Source organism: Talpa europaea, assembly GCF_964194135.1.
Source record: "Talpa europaea genome assembly, chromosome: 8".
Taxonomy (NCBI): Eukaryota; Metazoa; Chordata; class Mammalia; order Eulipotyphla; family Talpidae; genus Talpa; species Talpa europaea.
Window position 1 is genome coordinate 119,305,394 of NC_140075.1, and position 15,848 is coordinate 119,321,241.

At 38.7% G+C, this 15,848-nt stretch overlaps 1 protein-coding gene across 4 annotated transcripts in view; it reads right to left on the reverse strand.

Annotated features, from left to right (window-relative positions):
* The window catches only part of UNC79 (unc-79 homolog, NALCN channel complex subunit), a gene marked incomplete at both ends in the record, with an annotated part of 174,448 nt that overhangs the window by 34,286 nt on the left and 124,314 nt on the right, over window positions 1-15,848 (reverse strand). For all 4 annotated transcript variants that reach the window (XM_084241340.1, XM_084241338.1, XM_084241337.1 and 1 more), the window contains 5 exons: window positions 8,873-8,983; window positions 11,784-11,852; window positions 13,718-13,891; window positions 14,784-14,869; window positions 14,954-15,066. In XM_084241340.1, coding sequence (XP_084097466.1) covers window positions 8,873-8,983; window positions 11,784-11,852; window positions 13,718-13,891; window positions 14,784-14,869; window positions 14,954-15,066 — 553 coding nt within the window. The remainder of the gene's footprint in view (window positions 1-8,872; window positions 8,984-11,783; window positions 11,853-13,717; window positions 13,892-14,783; window positions 14,870-14,953; window positions 15,067-15,848) is intronic.

Here is a 15,848-nt window from a genome sequence, read left to right on the forward strand (position 1 = left end):
ACAGTGCAGGAGAGTTCCTTTCTCTCCACACCCTCGCCAACATTTGTTGTTGCTAGTTTTTTTTAATATGTGCCATTCTCACTGGTGTGAGATGGTGTCTCATGGTAGTTTTGATTTGCATTTCCCTGATTACAAGTGATGTTGAACATTTTTTCATATGCCTGTTGGCCATTTGCATTTCTTCAGAGAAGTTTCTTTTTAGCTCTTCTGCCCATTTTTTGACAGGATTATTTTCTTTGTTGTTGTGGAGTCTCATCAGCTCTTTGTAGATTTTTGTGATCAGTCCTTTATCATTAGTGTTGGGTGCAAAAATGTTCTCCCAGTCCGTGGGGTTTCTCTTTGTTTTTGTTATTGTCTCTTTTGCTGTGCAGAAGCTCTTTAATTTGATGTAGTCCCAGCTGTTTATCTTTGCCTTCACTATCACTGCTTTGGGTGATGTGTCTGTAAAGATGTCTTTGATGTGCATATCACGTAGTGTTTCACCTATATTTCCTTCTATGTATTTTATGGTTTCAGGTCTTATGTCTAGTTCTTTAATCCATTTTGAGTTGGTTTTTGCGCATGGTGTGAGGTAGTGGTCAAGCTTCATTCTTTTGCATGTAGCGACCCAGTTTTCCCAGCACCATTTATTAAACAAACTTTCTTTGCTCCAGTGCATATTCTTTGCTCCTTTGTCAAATATTAGTTGACCATAAATCTGTGGGTTTATTTCTGGATTTTCTATTCAATTCCATTGGTCTGTGTGTCTGTTCTTGTTCCAATACCATGCAGTTTTGATGATTACGGCTTTGTAGTATAGTTTGTAGTCTGGGAGTGTGATGCCTCCATTCCCTTCTTTCTTTGTCAGAAGAGCTGTGGCTATTCGGGGTTTTTGGTGATTCCATATGAATTTCATCAATAATTGTTCTATTTCTTTGAAGAATGTCATTGAAATTTTTATTGGAATAGCATTGAATCTTTATATTGCTTTTGGTAGGATGGCCATTTTGATGATGTTAATTTCTTCCAATCCATGAGCAGGGGATGTCTTTCCATTTCTTTGTGTCTTCTTCTATTTCTTTTAATAGTGTTTTATAGTTTTCTTTGTATAGGACCTTTACCTCTTTTGTTAGATTTATTCCCACGTATTTGGTTTTTTTTTGTTTTGATAATAAAGCGGATTTTTTTTTATTTCTTCTTCTTCAGATTTATTGTTTGTGTATAGGAAGGCTACTGATTTTTTCATGTTGATTTTGTATCCTGCCACTTTACTAAACTGACTGATTAGTTGAATTAGTTTTTCTGTGGAGTTTTTGGGGTTCTCTATGTATATTATTATATCATCTACAAATAGTGATAGTTTAACTTCTTCTTTTCCTATTTGGATTCCTTGTATGTCTTTATAATAAACCAATCATCACAGAATTGATTAAAGTTACCTATTCAATGCTCTATTTTATTTCCCCCTTTCTTGAAGTAGCCACTATTGTGAATCTGGTGCTAATTATTTCTTGTGTGTTTTTACATTTTCACTACCTACATGTGCTCTCATTAGAATATATGATGTCGTTTCTTCATGCTGTCAAGCTTCCTATTGGCATCACGCCCTGCAAATCTTTCTGCAACCTACTCTTCATTACTATGTTATATTTTTAAATTAATTCCTACTGACCTGAATAGTTCTCATACATTCAAATAAACAGCTTAGTAACAGTTTATTGTAGCTTCCATTGTCTGGTTTTCTTTGAGTATGTGCTGGACACTTTATTAAAAAAAAAGTTTGTAGAAACTGTTTGAGGCATGAACTGTTAGCTTCTTCTATTTGTTTTTCTGCCAGGCACCTGGTGGCACGAGCCATCTAAGGTGACCTTACTACCACCTTCCTACAAGCCGAGTAATAGCTTATCTCAGCCACCAAAGGCTGCCATTGAACTGGGCCACGTGAGGGCAAGTTACTTCTAAGTTGTCTTTACTTTGTGACCCTAGTCAAAGTAGAGGTGTGGGGTACAGTATCACATGGACTCCCCACTCTTTGTAGGTCCTGGAGTCTGATGTTTGTTCTCCTAGATTCTTGGAGCCTCCAGAACTGCAGCTCAGCCTTTCATTACCATCTGTCAAATGACAGACACCCCCCAGGACAAAAACAGCCCTCAGCATTAGGCATTGTGAGGCTTGTAAGAAGTTGCTAAAGATATTCTGTTCACATTTAAAATAAAAACTTTTTAAAATAATTTATTTATATATGTGTTTTACATCATTGTTCATTTTTGTACAGTGTTTGTTTTCTCCTCTCACCAGTTCACCCCTGCACCATAGTCCCTTTTGTGCTCTTCCCTCCTTGTTTTGCCGCCTCTCCCTCTCTCTCCCTTTCAGAATGTCTCTGATTTATAGTTGCCTGTTAATTATTTTTTATTTATTGTTATTGTAAAACAAAAAAACTTTTTATTTTTTTTTTTTAATTTTCTAGAGGCATGTCTTATTTATTTATTTATTTATTATTTGTTTGTTTGGTTTATACATGCACTGGGTACAGTCAGAAGCGCGGGAGGGTGAGAGAATTCACCAGAGCCAGAGCGGGGAGCAGAGCAGGCAGAAGGACCGAAGTACACTGCTGAGGGGAGCATCAGGCGGCAGGAGAGGTCTGCTCGCCATGTGGGACCCTCCTCCGGTGGCCGGGGAGCAGCCGGGGATCGAACCGGCACTGCAGAGGCTGCGGGCAGCTTCGCAACCCAGTGCTCAACCGCTGCGCCACCTGGGAGGCCCAACAAAAAAACTTTTTAAATGGGAGCATGGGTTCAAATTATCTAGTTCACCACTATCACAAGAGAAGGTCTAGGGTTTTTACTGGAATCACACTAAATTTATAGGTTGCTTTGTGAGAACTGGCCATCTCTATTATATGAAGTCCTCGTCCATGAACATGAGCTCGATCTCCATATATTTAGTGTTGTTTAATAAAATTTTATGGTTATTTTCATAAAGTTATTGCACATTTTTGTTGGATTTATTTTTTGTTGCCACAGTGATATTTTGAAAGTACATTTTACAGCCCTTTGTAGATGAATATTAAAGGTAGATGATCCAGGGCAATCATTTGTATCCAGCAATCTTGCTGAACTTTCTTTGGAAAGTTTGATAACAAAGTGTCCATAGATTCTCTTCAGTTCATTTGTAATCATAGCACCTATGAAAAAAGAGTTTTATTTTTCTTTCAATCCTTTTGCCTTTGATTTTTTTCTTCCTATCTTACTGAACTGAGTAAGACCTCCAGAGCAAAATGAAAAAAAAGCAGTGATAGGTCATTCTGGTCTCATTTATGATTTTAAAGGAACTTCTTAGCAGTTCACCATTAAGGGTAATGCTTGTTAGAGGTTTGTTATAGAAAACTCTTTATCAAATTAAAAAATTCCCCTTCTATTCTTAGTGGATTAGAGTTTATCATAGGGCCTCCCCTGGTGGTGCAGTGGTTGAGCACTGGGCTGCGAAGCTGCCCGCAGCCTCTGCAGCACCGGTTCGATCCCCGGTCACCGGGGAGGGTCCCATGTGGCGTGCAGACCTCTCCTGCCGTGCCCGCTGCTCCCCTCAGCAGTGTATTTCGTTGGTTTGCCTATTCTGTTCCCCACTCTGGCTCTGGTAAATTCTCTCACCCTCCCGTGCTTCTGACTGTACCCAGTGCTTGTATAAATAAATAAATAAATCTAAAAAAAAAGAATTTATCATAAACGGATATTGAACTATTGAACTATATAGAATGCTTTTTTTTTTTTTTTTGGTGGGACCCTCGCCAGTGGCTGGGGAGAAAACTGGTGCTGCAGAGACTGCAGGCAGCCTCGCAACCCAGCGCTCAACCGCTGTGCCATCAGGGGAGGCCCATAGAATGCTTTTTAAAAAATATCTTCTGGGGCCTCCCTGGTGGCACAAGGGGTTAAGCACAGCACTGTGAAGCTATCCGCAGCCTCTGCAGCATGAGTTTGATCCCCTGCCAGCCAGGGAGCAACCCACATGGCGCAGCAGACCTCTCCCATCTCCCCACCGTTCCCCTCAGCAGTGTATTTCAGTCAGTCTGCCTGTTCTGTTCCCCAATCTGTCTCTGGTTAATCCTTTCATCTCCCACACCTCTGGTCTGTACCCCAGCTCTTGTATGCATAAATAAATAAATCTTTTAAAAAAATAAAAAATATCTTCTGAAGTAATAAAAAGTTTTTCTCTTTTAATCTGGTAACATGGTGATATTAGTAGATATTCTAATATTTAAATAAATCTTATATTCCAAGAAAGACCCCACTGGGGTATGAGATTATTCTTAATGAATTAATTTGCTATTATTCCTTCTGCATTTTTGTGTTTTTAAAGTATCACTGGCCTATAATTTTCCTATCCCCCATTGTCTGTTTAGTATCAAGATTCTAGTGGCCTCATAAAATATGTCGGGAAGTTTTCCTTTTTTCCTATTTTCTGTATTAGATTGTACACAGTAGGGATCAATTTGTTCCTTAAATGAATAATAGAAGTTGTCTTTAAATACGGAATGATTCTTGTGGGTAGGTTTTTAACTATTGATTCTTTTTTTTTTTCTTTTTTTTTTTGAGAACAGAAAAGGTGGGGTTATTGAAATACAAGGCTAAGAGAAGTTGCAGGCAGGACAGGAAAGTTCTGCCTGATTCCTGTTTTTTTTTAAAAAAGATTTATTTATTTATGCATACAAGAACTGGGGTACAGGCCAGAGGTGTATGTGTGGGGGAGTGAGAGGAGTCACCAGAGACAGAGTGAGGAATAGAACAGGCAAATCGATTCCATTTTTTAATCATTTAAGTGTAGTCATCTTTTTGTCAGATCGCTATATATTACTTTTTTCTGGGAAAATATCTCTAATGTCCAAGATTTCAAATTTATTTACATAGTTGTTAATTTTGAAATCTCTAACATATCTACAGTTATGTTCCCTTTTTCAGTCATGATAACTTTTATCTGTGCCTTTTTTTCTGCTTTTCTTGCCAAAGTTTGGTCTGTTGTGTTATTTAATCAAAGTTGGTTGTAGCCATCCTCTATGGTATCTATGTTTTATCTACATTAATTTATGCTCTTATCTTTACTATTTCCTTCTTTTAAATTTTCTTACGGTTACTCTGTTACTCTTAATTTAACTGGAATTGACTTGATGAGCTCATTTAATTTTTCTTCTCCAATAAAAGTATTTAAGGCTATAAATTTTGTTTTAGATCTCTCTATTAGCTATATAGCCCCAGATCTCTACACCTGCCTCAATACTCACATAAACTTAATATGTCTAAGATGTGAGTGGTAGCCTTTAAAGATGCAGAGTCCTTTTGTTGGCCACTTTTGGACACCTAAAAGCAGCTATAGTTTTGTTATTGATTTATTATTTCATTGCATTGCATGTAGTTTTGTTATTGACTCATAGTTTAATTGCATTGTGATTAGAAAACTTGGTTTCTTTGAAATTTATTCCGCAGCATATGCTGAGACACTGCTTATGGCCTATTATGTGTTCTATGTTTACAAATGTTTCATATATGTATTTCCTTAAATATATTCTCAAATTGGTGAGTTCAAGATTCTTTATATATACATTGTATTCAATTTGTTTATTATATTGCTCAATTCTACTAAAATCATTCATTTTTTTTATTGACTTGATTTCTCAATTACTGAATGAGATGTGTTAAAATCCCTAATTGTAAATTTGTCCATTTCTCTTTGTTATTATATTCATTTTTGTTTCACATATTTTGAGGCTATATTATTAGCTGATATGAGTTTAGATCTGTCGCATTTTCCTAGACTATTGTTCTTTTTATCAATATATGATGACCTTCTTAATAACACTACTTTTCAACTGAAATTCAACTTAATGAATTCAGCCTTCTTTTAATTAGTATTTTCCTGGCATATCCTTTTCACAATTTTTTGCAAACTTTCCCATTGTCTTTAGATGTCCTTTAGATGTATCTCCTATAAAAATTATGTGGCTGGATTTATAACAGTGAATCTGAAAATCCCTAGCAATTCTAGTATAATGGAATATTTGAAATTCACTTCTATCATCTTGCTTGTGCTTATTTCAGTTTGTTCTATAGTCTTTTTATCTTAATTAATTTTTTATTCCTGTTTTTTCTACCTATTTGGAATTTACACATTGCCTTTCTAGTGTCTAGAGTTTTTGCACTTAAAAGATTTCCATATATTCTTAACAGTTTAGAGGTTACTCATTCTCTCTGCCTTTCTTGTGAATACCACAAAGAGGGCTTTAACTCCAGTCCCCAACTGGGTTTTTTTATGTCAAAGATTATTTTATTTCTAAAATTTCTACTTTGTTCAAACCTGCTTTTTAAGTAACTAGTGCTCTTTTTGTGTTTTTTATTCATCCTTTGGATACTTTTTGTTTTAAAGATGTTTGTGTGTGTCTGTAGAAGAACTATGGTGTTGGCCAGAGATGCAGGTAGGTGAGAGGATTCATCAAAGATAAAGTGAGCAGCAGAACAGGCAGATTTACTGAAATACACTGCTGAGGGGAGCAGCGGGCAAGACAGGAGAGGTCTGCTGCGCCATGTGGGTCAGCTCCCTGGCTGGGGATTGAACTCAGGCAATAGAGGTAATAGCACTGAGACTTAACGTCTAGGCCACAGGGGTTTTAAACATCTCTATCATAGTTCTAATGTTGGAAGTTCTGAGAAAGTATAATCTTGCTGCTTGTTGACTTTGCCAATCCAGCTCATGGTGGATTATTTCTTCAAGTGTTTTGTAATTTTAGATTGTGAGCTGATGTTCATCAGGATTTTAACTACAGGGATCCTGTTAGGTTGAAGATATATCCCTCCGGAGAGGTTTGAGACTTGCTTGTGAATTTGCCTCTGCCATATACTCTAAGCGTGTAACTTGCTCAATACCCATGTTATTTGATTTTTCAGCTTGGGGATTCCCAGGGCACATGTTATTATAAATTCAGACTCTAAACCTGTTCAAAGACAGTCCTATTTTTACAAATTCTCCAGGAAAACTACATATCTTTCTCTAAGTTCCTAAATACTATTCTTTCCAAACTACCCGTTTACCTAATACATAACCTTTTAAGGGTTCTTACTTTTAGTTCCAAATTCCAGCTTGAAACAGTTCTAACACTTCATCTCTTTTTCTCTGTGTGTGTTTTAAAACTCAAACCAGTAAGTTACCAAGACAAGTAACTCCCCAAACCAAAACTGATACAATATCACCTTACATGATTACTATATGATTTACTAGTAAATGTGATTATTATGATTACATTATTACTCAATTCCCTTTTCATTTTTGCCCCTTTCACTCTGTAAAATTAGCTATGCATTTAAAATCATGTTTACTACATTTCACCTAGTACTTCCAGTGTTTTAAGTGAGACAGTTTTCAGGTTATCCAGACTACCCCACTGCCAGAATGGAAAGATTCCAACACCCTTAACCATTCCATGCCTTAAAAAAAAAAAATATTAAAAGAGTCTCAATTAGCTATTTCTTAGAGTGTTTTTTTAATTGTCTATGCAGATATGGAACACCCTAGATTGAAGCTTTCTATTCGAGAAAGGAGGAAAAGGAGATGACAACAGAAAGTGGGAGGCCACGACAGTTAAGATAGATTATAAGGAGGTATAAAACAAAAAGAATGGTAAAAGTCTTGAAAGTTTTAAATGCAAAATAGTGGCAGGTCCCATGTGATCAAAGGAAATACAAACTCACACAGCCTCTTCTGCTAAAAAAAAGCGTTAACTTAAACAAATCAAACATAAAGAAAATTAGGAAATAAAATGACTTGTAAAAATACAGCAGTTTTTCATTGTATTTGGCACTGTGTCTTATAGCTCTATTTTTAAGTGAAAAAAAGGAAGAAGCTATTCTTCATGAAGGATTGAGGGAAAATGTGATGATTTTGGTAATCATATTATTTTAGATAATACATTGCTCCAGGAAGGGCAATAAATAGTTATAACAGAAACTAAAGAGATTATCATGGAATACTTAGCATGGCAGAATGGACACAAGATGGTAAGAAAGGAAATGGTGTTTTAAATAGAATGAAAGCCGTGATTTTAAAAAAATAGATTCTTATGAGGAAAAGAAAGGGCTTATCATAGTGGGCAACATGAATACAGCAGTATTCTGAATGCTGAAGAGAGAACAACAGAAACAGATACCCCCATTAACAATAAACTTGGAAATTTTGGAAAACTAGAAGGGTGAGTTCTATTGTCCCTGTGCACAACTCCCAATTCGCCCTGCCTCTGCTTTTGCATTAGGACAGTATCCACTGGCTCCAACAAGGCAGCTCTCTGCAGTGCTGGGCAAGCAGTACTTTTCCACTTCCTCGGTGGTGGGGCAGGGGATACTGAAGATAATGCAATAGAGAAACCATTATTAAAGCAAGATGACAAAAGATGAGATTACAATCTCAGAGGCCAAGAACCCAGAACTGGGGAGGCAGACAAATGATGAGAATTAAGGAGCTCTCTACAGGCTTTTACAAATGACAAGCTGTTATTTTTCTACTTTGAGTATAAAAATGCTATGTAGTGACGGCTTATCCACTAATCGCAGGATGGTGAACTTGTAGAGGACTTTAGGAGGTTATTTAAACCATTATCTCATTTCATTCAAAGTACTTTTTCTCTGTTAAATCACATGATCCTCAGTTCTCCAAATTTGCATGTTTAGGATGTGTGTGTAAAGTGTTTCCTTTCAATAATACTTTATATAATACTTGAAACCTCATGGAATTAAACCTCTTTTTTTTTTTTTTTGCTATATTGAAGCAATTGACCTAACAGGGATTTCACACTGATTAAAAAGAATACGTTTCTGCCATTTTTCAGTTTCCCAGGGAAAAAAAACATCTGCAACCTTACCTTCGTGAAAGCTCGGTAACATAAGCCACACACCTCCACCAGGTAGGCCAAAGTGAAGACAGCATTCTGAATTACAAAGCTGAGCAGTTTTGAGAATGGTTCCAACAAACTCTGCAATGAAATGGAGGTCAAATAAAATCAACTGCTGATTATTTCATTTAAAATAGTGCTGAAGTCTTATGATACTTGAAGGGGACCATTCTTTTTCAATTTCAAATCCATTGCCAGGTGGCTGCTAGAGCAGGGCTGACTGTCGAGACCAGAACTGCACCATCAATCAGTGGCTCAATAAACACAATTTAATCATTTCATTGCTTAAAAAAATTTTTTTTCCAGGTGGCATCATTTATACACCCACCTGACTCCAACCCTAGCCTCATGCTGACCCCAAGCAATGACACTCTGAGTTTTACGTTAGGATCGTCCACTCATTTCTCAGGATTTTGAGGAATCTATGGACTCATCAGATGCAGTTCCTCCAGAAGTCAACCATCCTTTCATGTAAGCACCAAAGTACTATTAGCTTCAGTAAAACTCATCATGATCCTGCCTCCTGCTGCTGTTTATCGAGAAAAGACGGTCCATTTTGGTTTCCCCATGTGAATCCCATCTATAAAGGGTTAGTTTTAGATCCATATGCTTCTTTGAGTCATTCAGAAACAAGTATTGAGCACCTACTATGTGTCAGCTATAGTCAGACTGACTTTATATAATGCATCTCATTCAAATTTTTAAAAACTATCCTGGGAGATGGTACAATAGTTAATAATACAAGCTCTGGGATCTCACACAAGCTCTCTATGCCTTGAAGAATGATTTAATCTCTCTGGGCTTAGTTTTCTCCTCTGTACAATGAGGCTAGCAATGACCTCCACTTCATTAGAGCTGTGAGAATTATAGAAGATGTGTAAAAGCCCTTGAGACCAGGAAGCGCTCCATCCCTGGCAGTTTTAATCCACACACTAAGCTCTGAGGCTTGGGCATCCCTGTGATGAAGCAGGTAAGCAAGCAAGTGACCTTTCTAAGGCCACACAGCTACAGAATGCAGCTCAAACCCACACTGCAGGGCAACCTTCCAGAAGACTCCCATGCCATGATTCCCACTACAACTCAATCTCTATAGTCTTTACTGTCTAGATTACAAAATTAATGCATGCTCCATGTGCAAACACAGGTCTGCAAGAAAGTTCAGATGAGGAAACAAGTTATCCCAAACGCCACTACCTGGCAAAAACATTTTGATAGATTTTTTCCCCTCTTCATTGCACCCCAGTTTACTTAGTTGAACTCTTACATATATACAATCCCGCATTTTGTTTTTATTCATTTAACATAAAAATAATACAAGAAATACTGACACAAGTCACACTTTATTATAAATGATATCCCAATAGACATGGTTTTGCCAGAAATAGGCACTTTAATTTTCTTTTTAGAATAGATTTCCCAGAAAAAGGAGTGACTAAATCAAAGGACATGAGCGTTTTTGTCATCCTTTTTCCTCACTGATACAAAAGCACATTTGTCACATGTTAGTTGCTCTGATTTTCTACAGAAATTCATGCAGTGAGTTGCTACACAAGATAGGGGCATTTTTGAATGGAATCCTGAAGAATGAAAAGAAGCTTTGGATTCCCTATAGATACTCATGTAGTGCTTTCCATATAAGAAATCTTAAATAAACTCTGGGCTACGACTGTTGAATAAGTATCCTTTGCGTAAATCTATAAACTTATTCTTTGTATAAATGTTGTTACCTTGAAACACTGATGATGTATGAATGAGGAGAGGAATACGTCTCTAGCTGATATATTTCTACTGGTTAAAAAGGGAAACTTGAACCCAAACCTATACAGAACTTTCCTGATATCTAGTAGAGCAGCATGGTAACAGGGCAACATGGTACCATACTTGGAGTCAAAGGACTTGATTCAAGTCTCAATTTTTCCACTAACCAGCTGTATGTATTGGCCAAGACACTTCATCCTTCTGAGCCTATCTTCTTCTCTGTAATGAGCACATTAGACCAAATGGTCTCTTTACAACTTCCTACCATAAACCGTGAGTCTATGAAAACACAGTCAAGGTAAAAATTTACAGGGGTGTGCCTTCCTGGTATATTAACTAGTAGTTACAAGCCATTGTAATACAAACCATTGCACCAATGCATATAATGCAGCTCAGCAATGTGAATGAGCCACATTTGTGACGCTCAGCCTCCTGGGAGACTTCAGTACCCTGCAGGTACTAATATAAGAGCTCCATCAAGCACAGGATCTGACACAGGAGGAAGTTGCTACAGAAGATAGGGCATTTTTGAATGGACTCCTGAAGAATGAGAAGGAGCTCGCCACACTGACAAGGGTATAAAGCATTGCAGGCAATAAGCCAAGCAAGGAGGTATGAAATTAAGAGCAGAAATGTTCAGCACAATGCCTGCCATTATGTTAAGTCCTCAACAAACAAACGGTGGTTGTCATATTTGATAATGGTAATGCCAATGATTTGGAAAGGACACAGGAGGCATGGCGGATGGTACAAGCAACTGAAGACTAGGTAGAAAGGTTGCTGCAGTATTAGGAAGGACCTTCTTATATGCCACATTTAGGAATTTGGACGTTATCCTAAAAGATATGAGAAGTTGTCAAAGATTCTAAATCACAGAACCAACACAATAAGGGTTATGCTTAGAATGGTGGGTGGCCCAGGAACAAGAGGACCAGTTTTTTAAATGATGTTGGGGTATATCAGAGTTCTTCCTAATAGACAGTGCTCCAGCATGAGGCAAGGAGGCTGGCTGTGAGGTACTCAGCATGCAAGAACCATTTGTTCAGTATTGTTCTATGCCTGGCTTTTTAGCTTCAAAATAACTGAATAATCAATTGGATGTGTTTTTCTGAAACATACATACCCTGGTGGCACTGGTAGAGGGTATCTTCAAGAGGCAAATCATAATTCTTAAACTGGAATCTAAAGAACACTGTGAACAAATATGAAAAAGGTAAAAGTCAGTACCCTTCCTTGTAGATCTGTTGTTCCATATATTTTCTATAAGCATTTACTTTATAAAAAAAAAATCAGAAATATTACAGCTGCCTCTTTATAGTCTCCCATGTCATATATTCATATTAGAAAAAGGTCATTCTCAGATTTAATTTTTTAACTAAGCAATGTTAAACAATAATAAAACATAGCTCCTAAACTATTTCTCAGAGATATAGTCCTAAAATTAAATCAGATAGAGTTGAATAAAAAACTAGATGGATGCGTGGGCGGGTCGGTGGATGGATGGATAGACAGACTGACAGAGAGATAGGGAGATATTAAATGTGTCTGACTATAAAGAGGTACACTAGTCTGAAAGGCCACATTAGAACAGAAACTACTTAGATCTATTTTAAAATGATTAGGTGTAACAGTCCAGTAAGAGCCAGTTTCATCTGCCCTTTCCCTGCTACTAAAAGAAATGACAAGAACCTGGGGAAAAACAGTAAAATTTCCATAAGAGAAAATCATGTCTCATGAACCTTTTATTTTGGCAAGACTCCACATTGAAATATACTCTTAAAATTGAGTTTACTGGAGGGACAAGGATGCACACTGAAGTTTGAGATTCACTTCTCTTAACTGATAAGAACAAACAATGTCTTATTGTTTTTCCCAGAGACTAAAAAAAGGCAGAAAGTGATCAGAAGTAGTACCCAGATCAGATCTAGCAGAATTTTTACATAAATTCTACAAGTATTTCACAAGTACATTCAAAGGGACCCACTGGTCTACTTAACACGCTCAATGTGACAGTTACAGGACCTTAAACAAGGGGCTGAAAACAAGCTATTCATCTGGTCCCCAACGTGTTTTTAAACTCAGGAAATAGCTGGGGAAAAAATGGGAAGAGTAACATCACAAGTCCAGCATTTCTCTATGACAACTGGCTAGAGAGAGGCAGGAGAGGACCTCTTAAAAGAGAGTGATGCTTGTCAGTCCTCAAGATTCTCTCAATTATATCACCTTATCTCACTCCACCCCACCCATCAAATTTGCAGTCAAATCAGAAGCACATAAATCTTGTCAGCCACGTTCTTTCTCACTGCTAGAAGAGATCTGAATACCTTCAGTTCACCCCTGATTTAGAAGACCTCTAGGAGTCTGTCAGTGAAGGAAACACCTGACTGAGAGCCAAGAGATTTGGCTTCTAATCTAATCACCTCTTTGATTTCTCAGTCCCCAGTCTGGAAAATGGGGGCATTGGGAAGGATGCCTTTTGTAAGTCTCTTCCAGTTTTAACAGCTAGGATCATGATTATGAACTAACAGGCTCATGTCAAAACTGTTCCTTAGACTACAAAATTTCTAGCAGGTGTCCTGTGTGTGTGTTCTTGGAGGGTGGTATAGGAGGGGGAGAGGGATTAGTGGTGGGGGGAAAGAGGTCAAGCAGAAATAGCTTGGTCTTGCAGGTACTTTATTCACAAACAATCGCTTTCCTTAGATTATTCTCTAAAACTGAAGTGTTACATTATGGTGTGCTCTTCTTTTAGGAAAATGATTTATTTACTTATGTAATTTATTTACTATGCACTTGAGAAAATTTTCTAGACAGAATCTACTGACATCTTCTTGACTTTTTTTTAATAATAAGCAGATATGAAATGACAAAGTCAAAATGCCCACTGTTATTGCTGTTTGTTCTGTAACTTTTAGGGAGAATAACATAAATAATACTCTCTACTCTCCTGACAGATTCATTACAACTCTTTATGAAACAATACAGCACGCAAAACCCTGGTTCTCTAGTGTGCACACAGTAAAAAAAGTAATTTAAAATAAAATCCTAGACTTGGCTTACCTTCAGAGGCAAAACACAAGGCAGCTTGGCAAAAAATGTCTGAAACTGGTTGCTGATTGTGGTCCAGAGGCTACTGGGCGAATCCATGGGTAAAGCTTCCATAAAAGTAGCAATGTTTTCCAAACAGCGTATCATAGCACCCCCTGCTGGTAAATTCTTTTTGTTATTTAGACCCTAAAAACAAAAGTATAGACAATGAACTGCCGCAACAGCATGGGAGGCAAACAGCTACTTGATGAACGTCAGTTTCAAAACTCATATTCGCACTAGAATATGTGTGCCCACCAAATCATCTAATCGTTTGGTAGGCAAGAGGAATGACAGAAAAAAGTGAACTAATGTAGATAAACTTAAGGAGGGAAATTGGTGATCTTTGACTCGGTGAGAAATGTGAGAAATATCTTTTCTGGACCTGGCGTGAGCTGGTGAGGTACTAAGGAGACACAATGTGTCATGCCTGGTGGAAGCTTCTCTGCTGGAGACTGCAAGTGACAACAACAGGAACTTTTGCCCCTGGTTGAAACCCACGCATCTAGCAAAGTGTTTGGCACAAGGTGGGCTTGAAAGAGAGCACGCACATGAGGATGAACAGACGAAAGTGCGGCTAGAGAATGAACACGTGTCTGCGCAGCTACCCCACCCTTCAGTCTAACCAAGGGGACAAGTCAGCAGTGGACCAGGATGCACGTCCATCCAAGCTTCGCGATGAAACTAAAAAGCCATAAGTTAAATATTGACTTCAGTCTCGCGAAACAGCAAATCCACAGGTCTGGAATCCACCTTGCGATGCTATGACTGAGCCATGACACTGGGCCTTGAGGCTCCACCCTGCCCGAGGAGCCCCAGGTTCCACGGGGTGCAAGCTCACAAGCTGATGCCACCCCTTAGAGGAGGGTGTCCTGGAGCGTTAGATTACATAAGATGTCACTGGACGTTTTCAATTTCAATTTCCCAATGAAAAGTTTTGAATTTCTAATTAAATTTAATTTTGCAGTGGAACTACTTGGGATGCCTTCCTCAGCTGCAGTTTCAGAGGGAACTTGGTGTGTCCCTCCCGCAGACCTACCTCCAGGAGCTGACTGAGGGCAGCAATGGAGCTCAGTTCGTTGAAGTCCATCAAGGACGTGGCCAGCGTCCGTAAAAAAGTCCCATCTGGAAAGTCAACCGACAGATTTAGCAGGGGTCAGTGTTCAGGGGCTCTTCACGAGTGGCGGCAAGCTTCCCAGGGTGAATTACCTTTGATGGTGCTCTGGAACAGCTGTGGGAAGATGCCGTTGGGCGCCAGCTGATGGAAGATGCAGCGCAGGAACTGCTTGGCCACCCCCGCAGCATTGCCCGGAACCATCATGCTATGGGGGCAGGACAGGGAGAAAAAAGACGAGAAATTGTGGCACCCCCAGCATGAGTAGGGGCATGTGTTCACATTTAGTTCAGTGACTCGCTGGTCCCCTTACACAGTATTCCACTGTCATTTTCAGAGTCTAATCACCCTGAATCCCTGTAATCAGTAAGTTTTTAGAAAGAGAGACCAGAGGAGGCTCAGCCTGCCCCCAGCCACCCCGGGGCACAGGTGAGGGTTCTGGACACTGCCCAGGGAGAAAAAGTTCCGGGTCCAGAGATGAGGATTATCAGTAAGATGCTCACAGAAAGTCACTGGCTATTGCTCTGAGGAAAACTGCAAGGAGGTAAATGCTGATTTGCTGTCTGCTTCCTCTATAAAATCTAAGTTTCCTGAGAGCCAGGATTTGCTGTTTTGCTATCCTCAGTTCCTGGTAGTCCCTCCACAAATACTTGTGAAAGAAACCAGTGCTATCAATATCTTACTCTACTTTTTCTCCATGGTGCTTGGCCCTGTTTATAATGATAAATTTGTACAAATATTTATTCCTGTTTGCCTCCCCGACAGACCAAGCTTCATGAGGGTGGAATCATGTCACTTTTGCCCCCGGTTGAAACCCAAGTATCTAGCAAAGTGCTTGGCACAAAGTGGGCTTAAAAGTATTTGTTGGCTAAAATGAGTGCACGCACGCAAGGACGAATGAATGAAATCGTGGCTAGAAAATGAACACATGCTCTCTTGCAGCTATAGCTGAACCTAACAGCACTCCTCCCGTGTGCACATGCTGGTGTT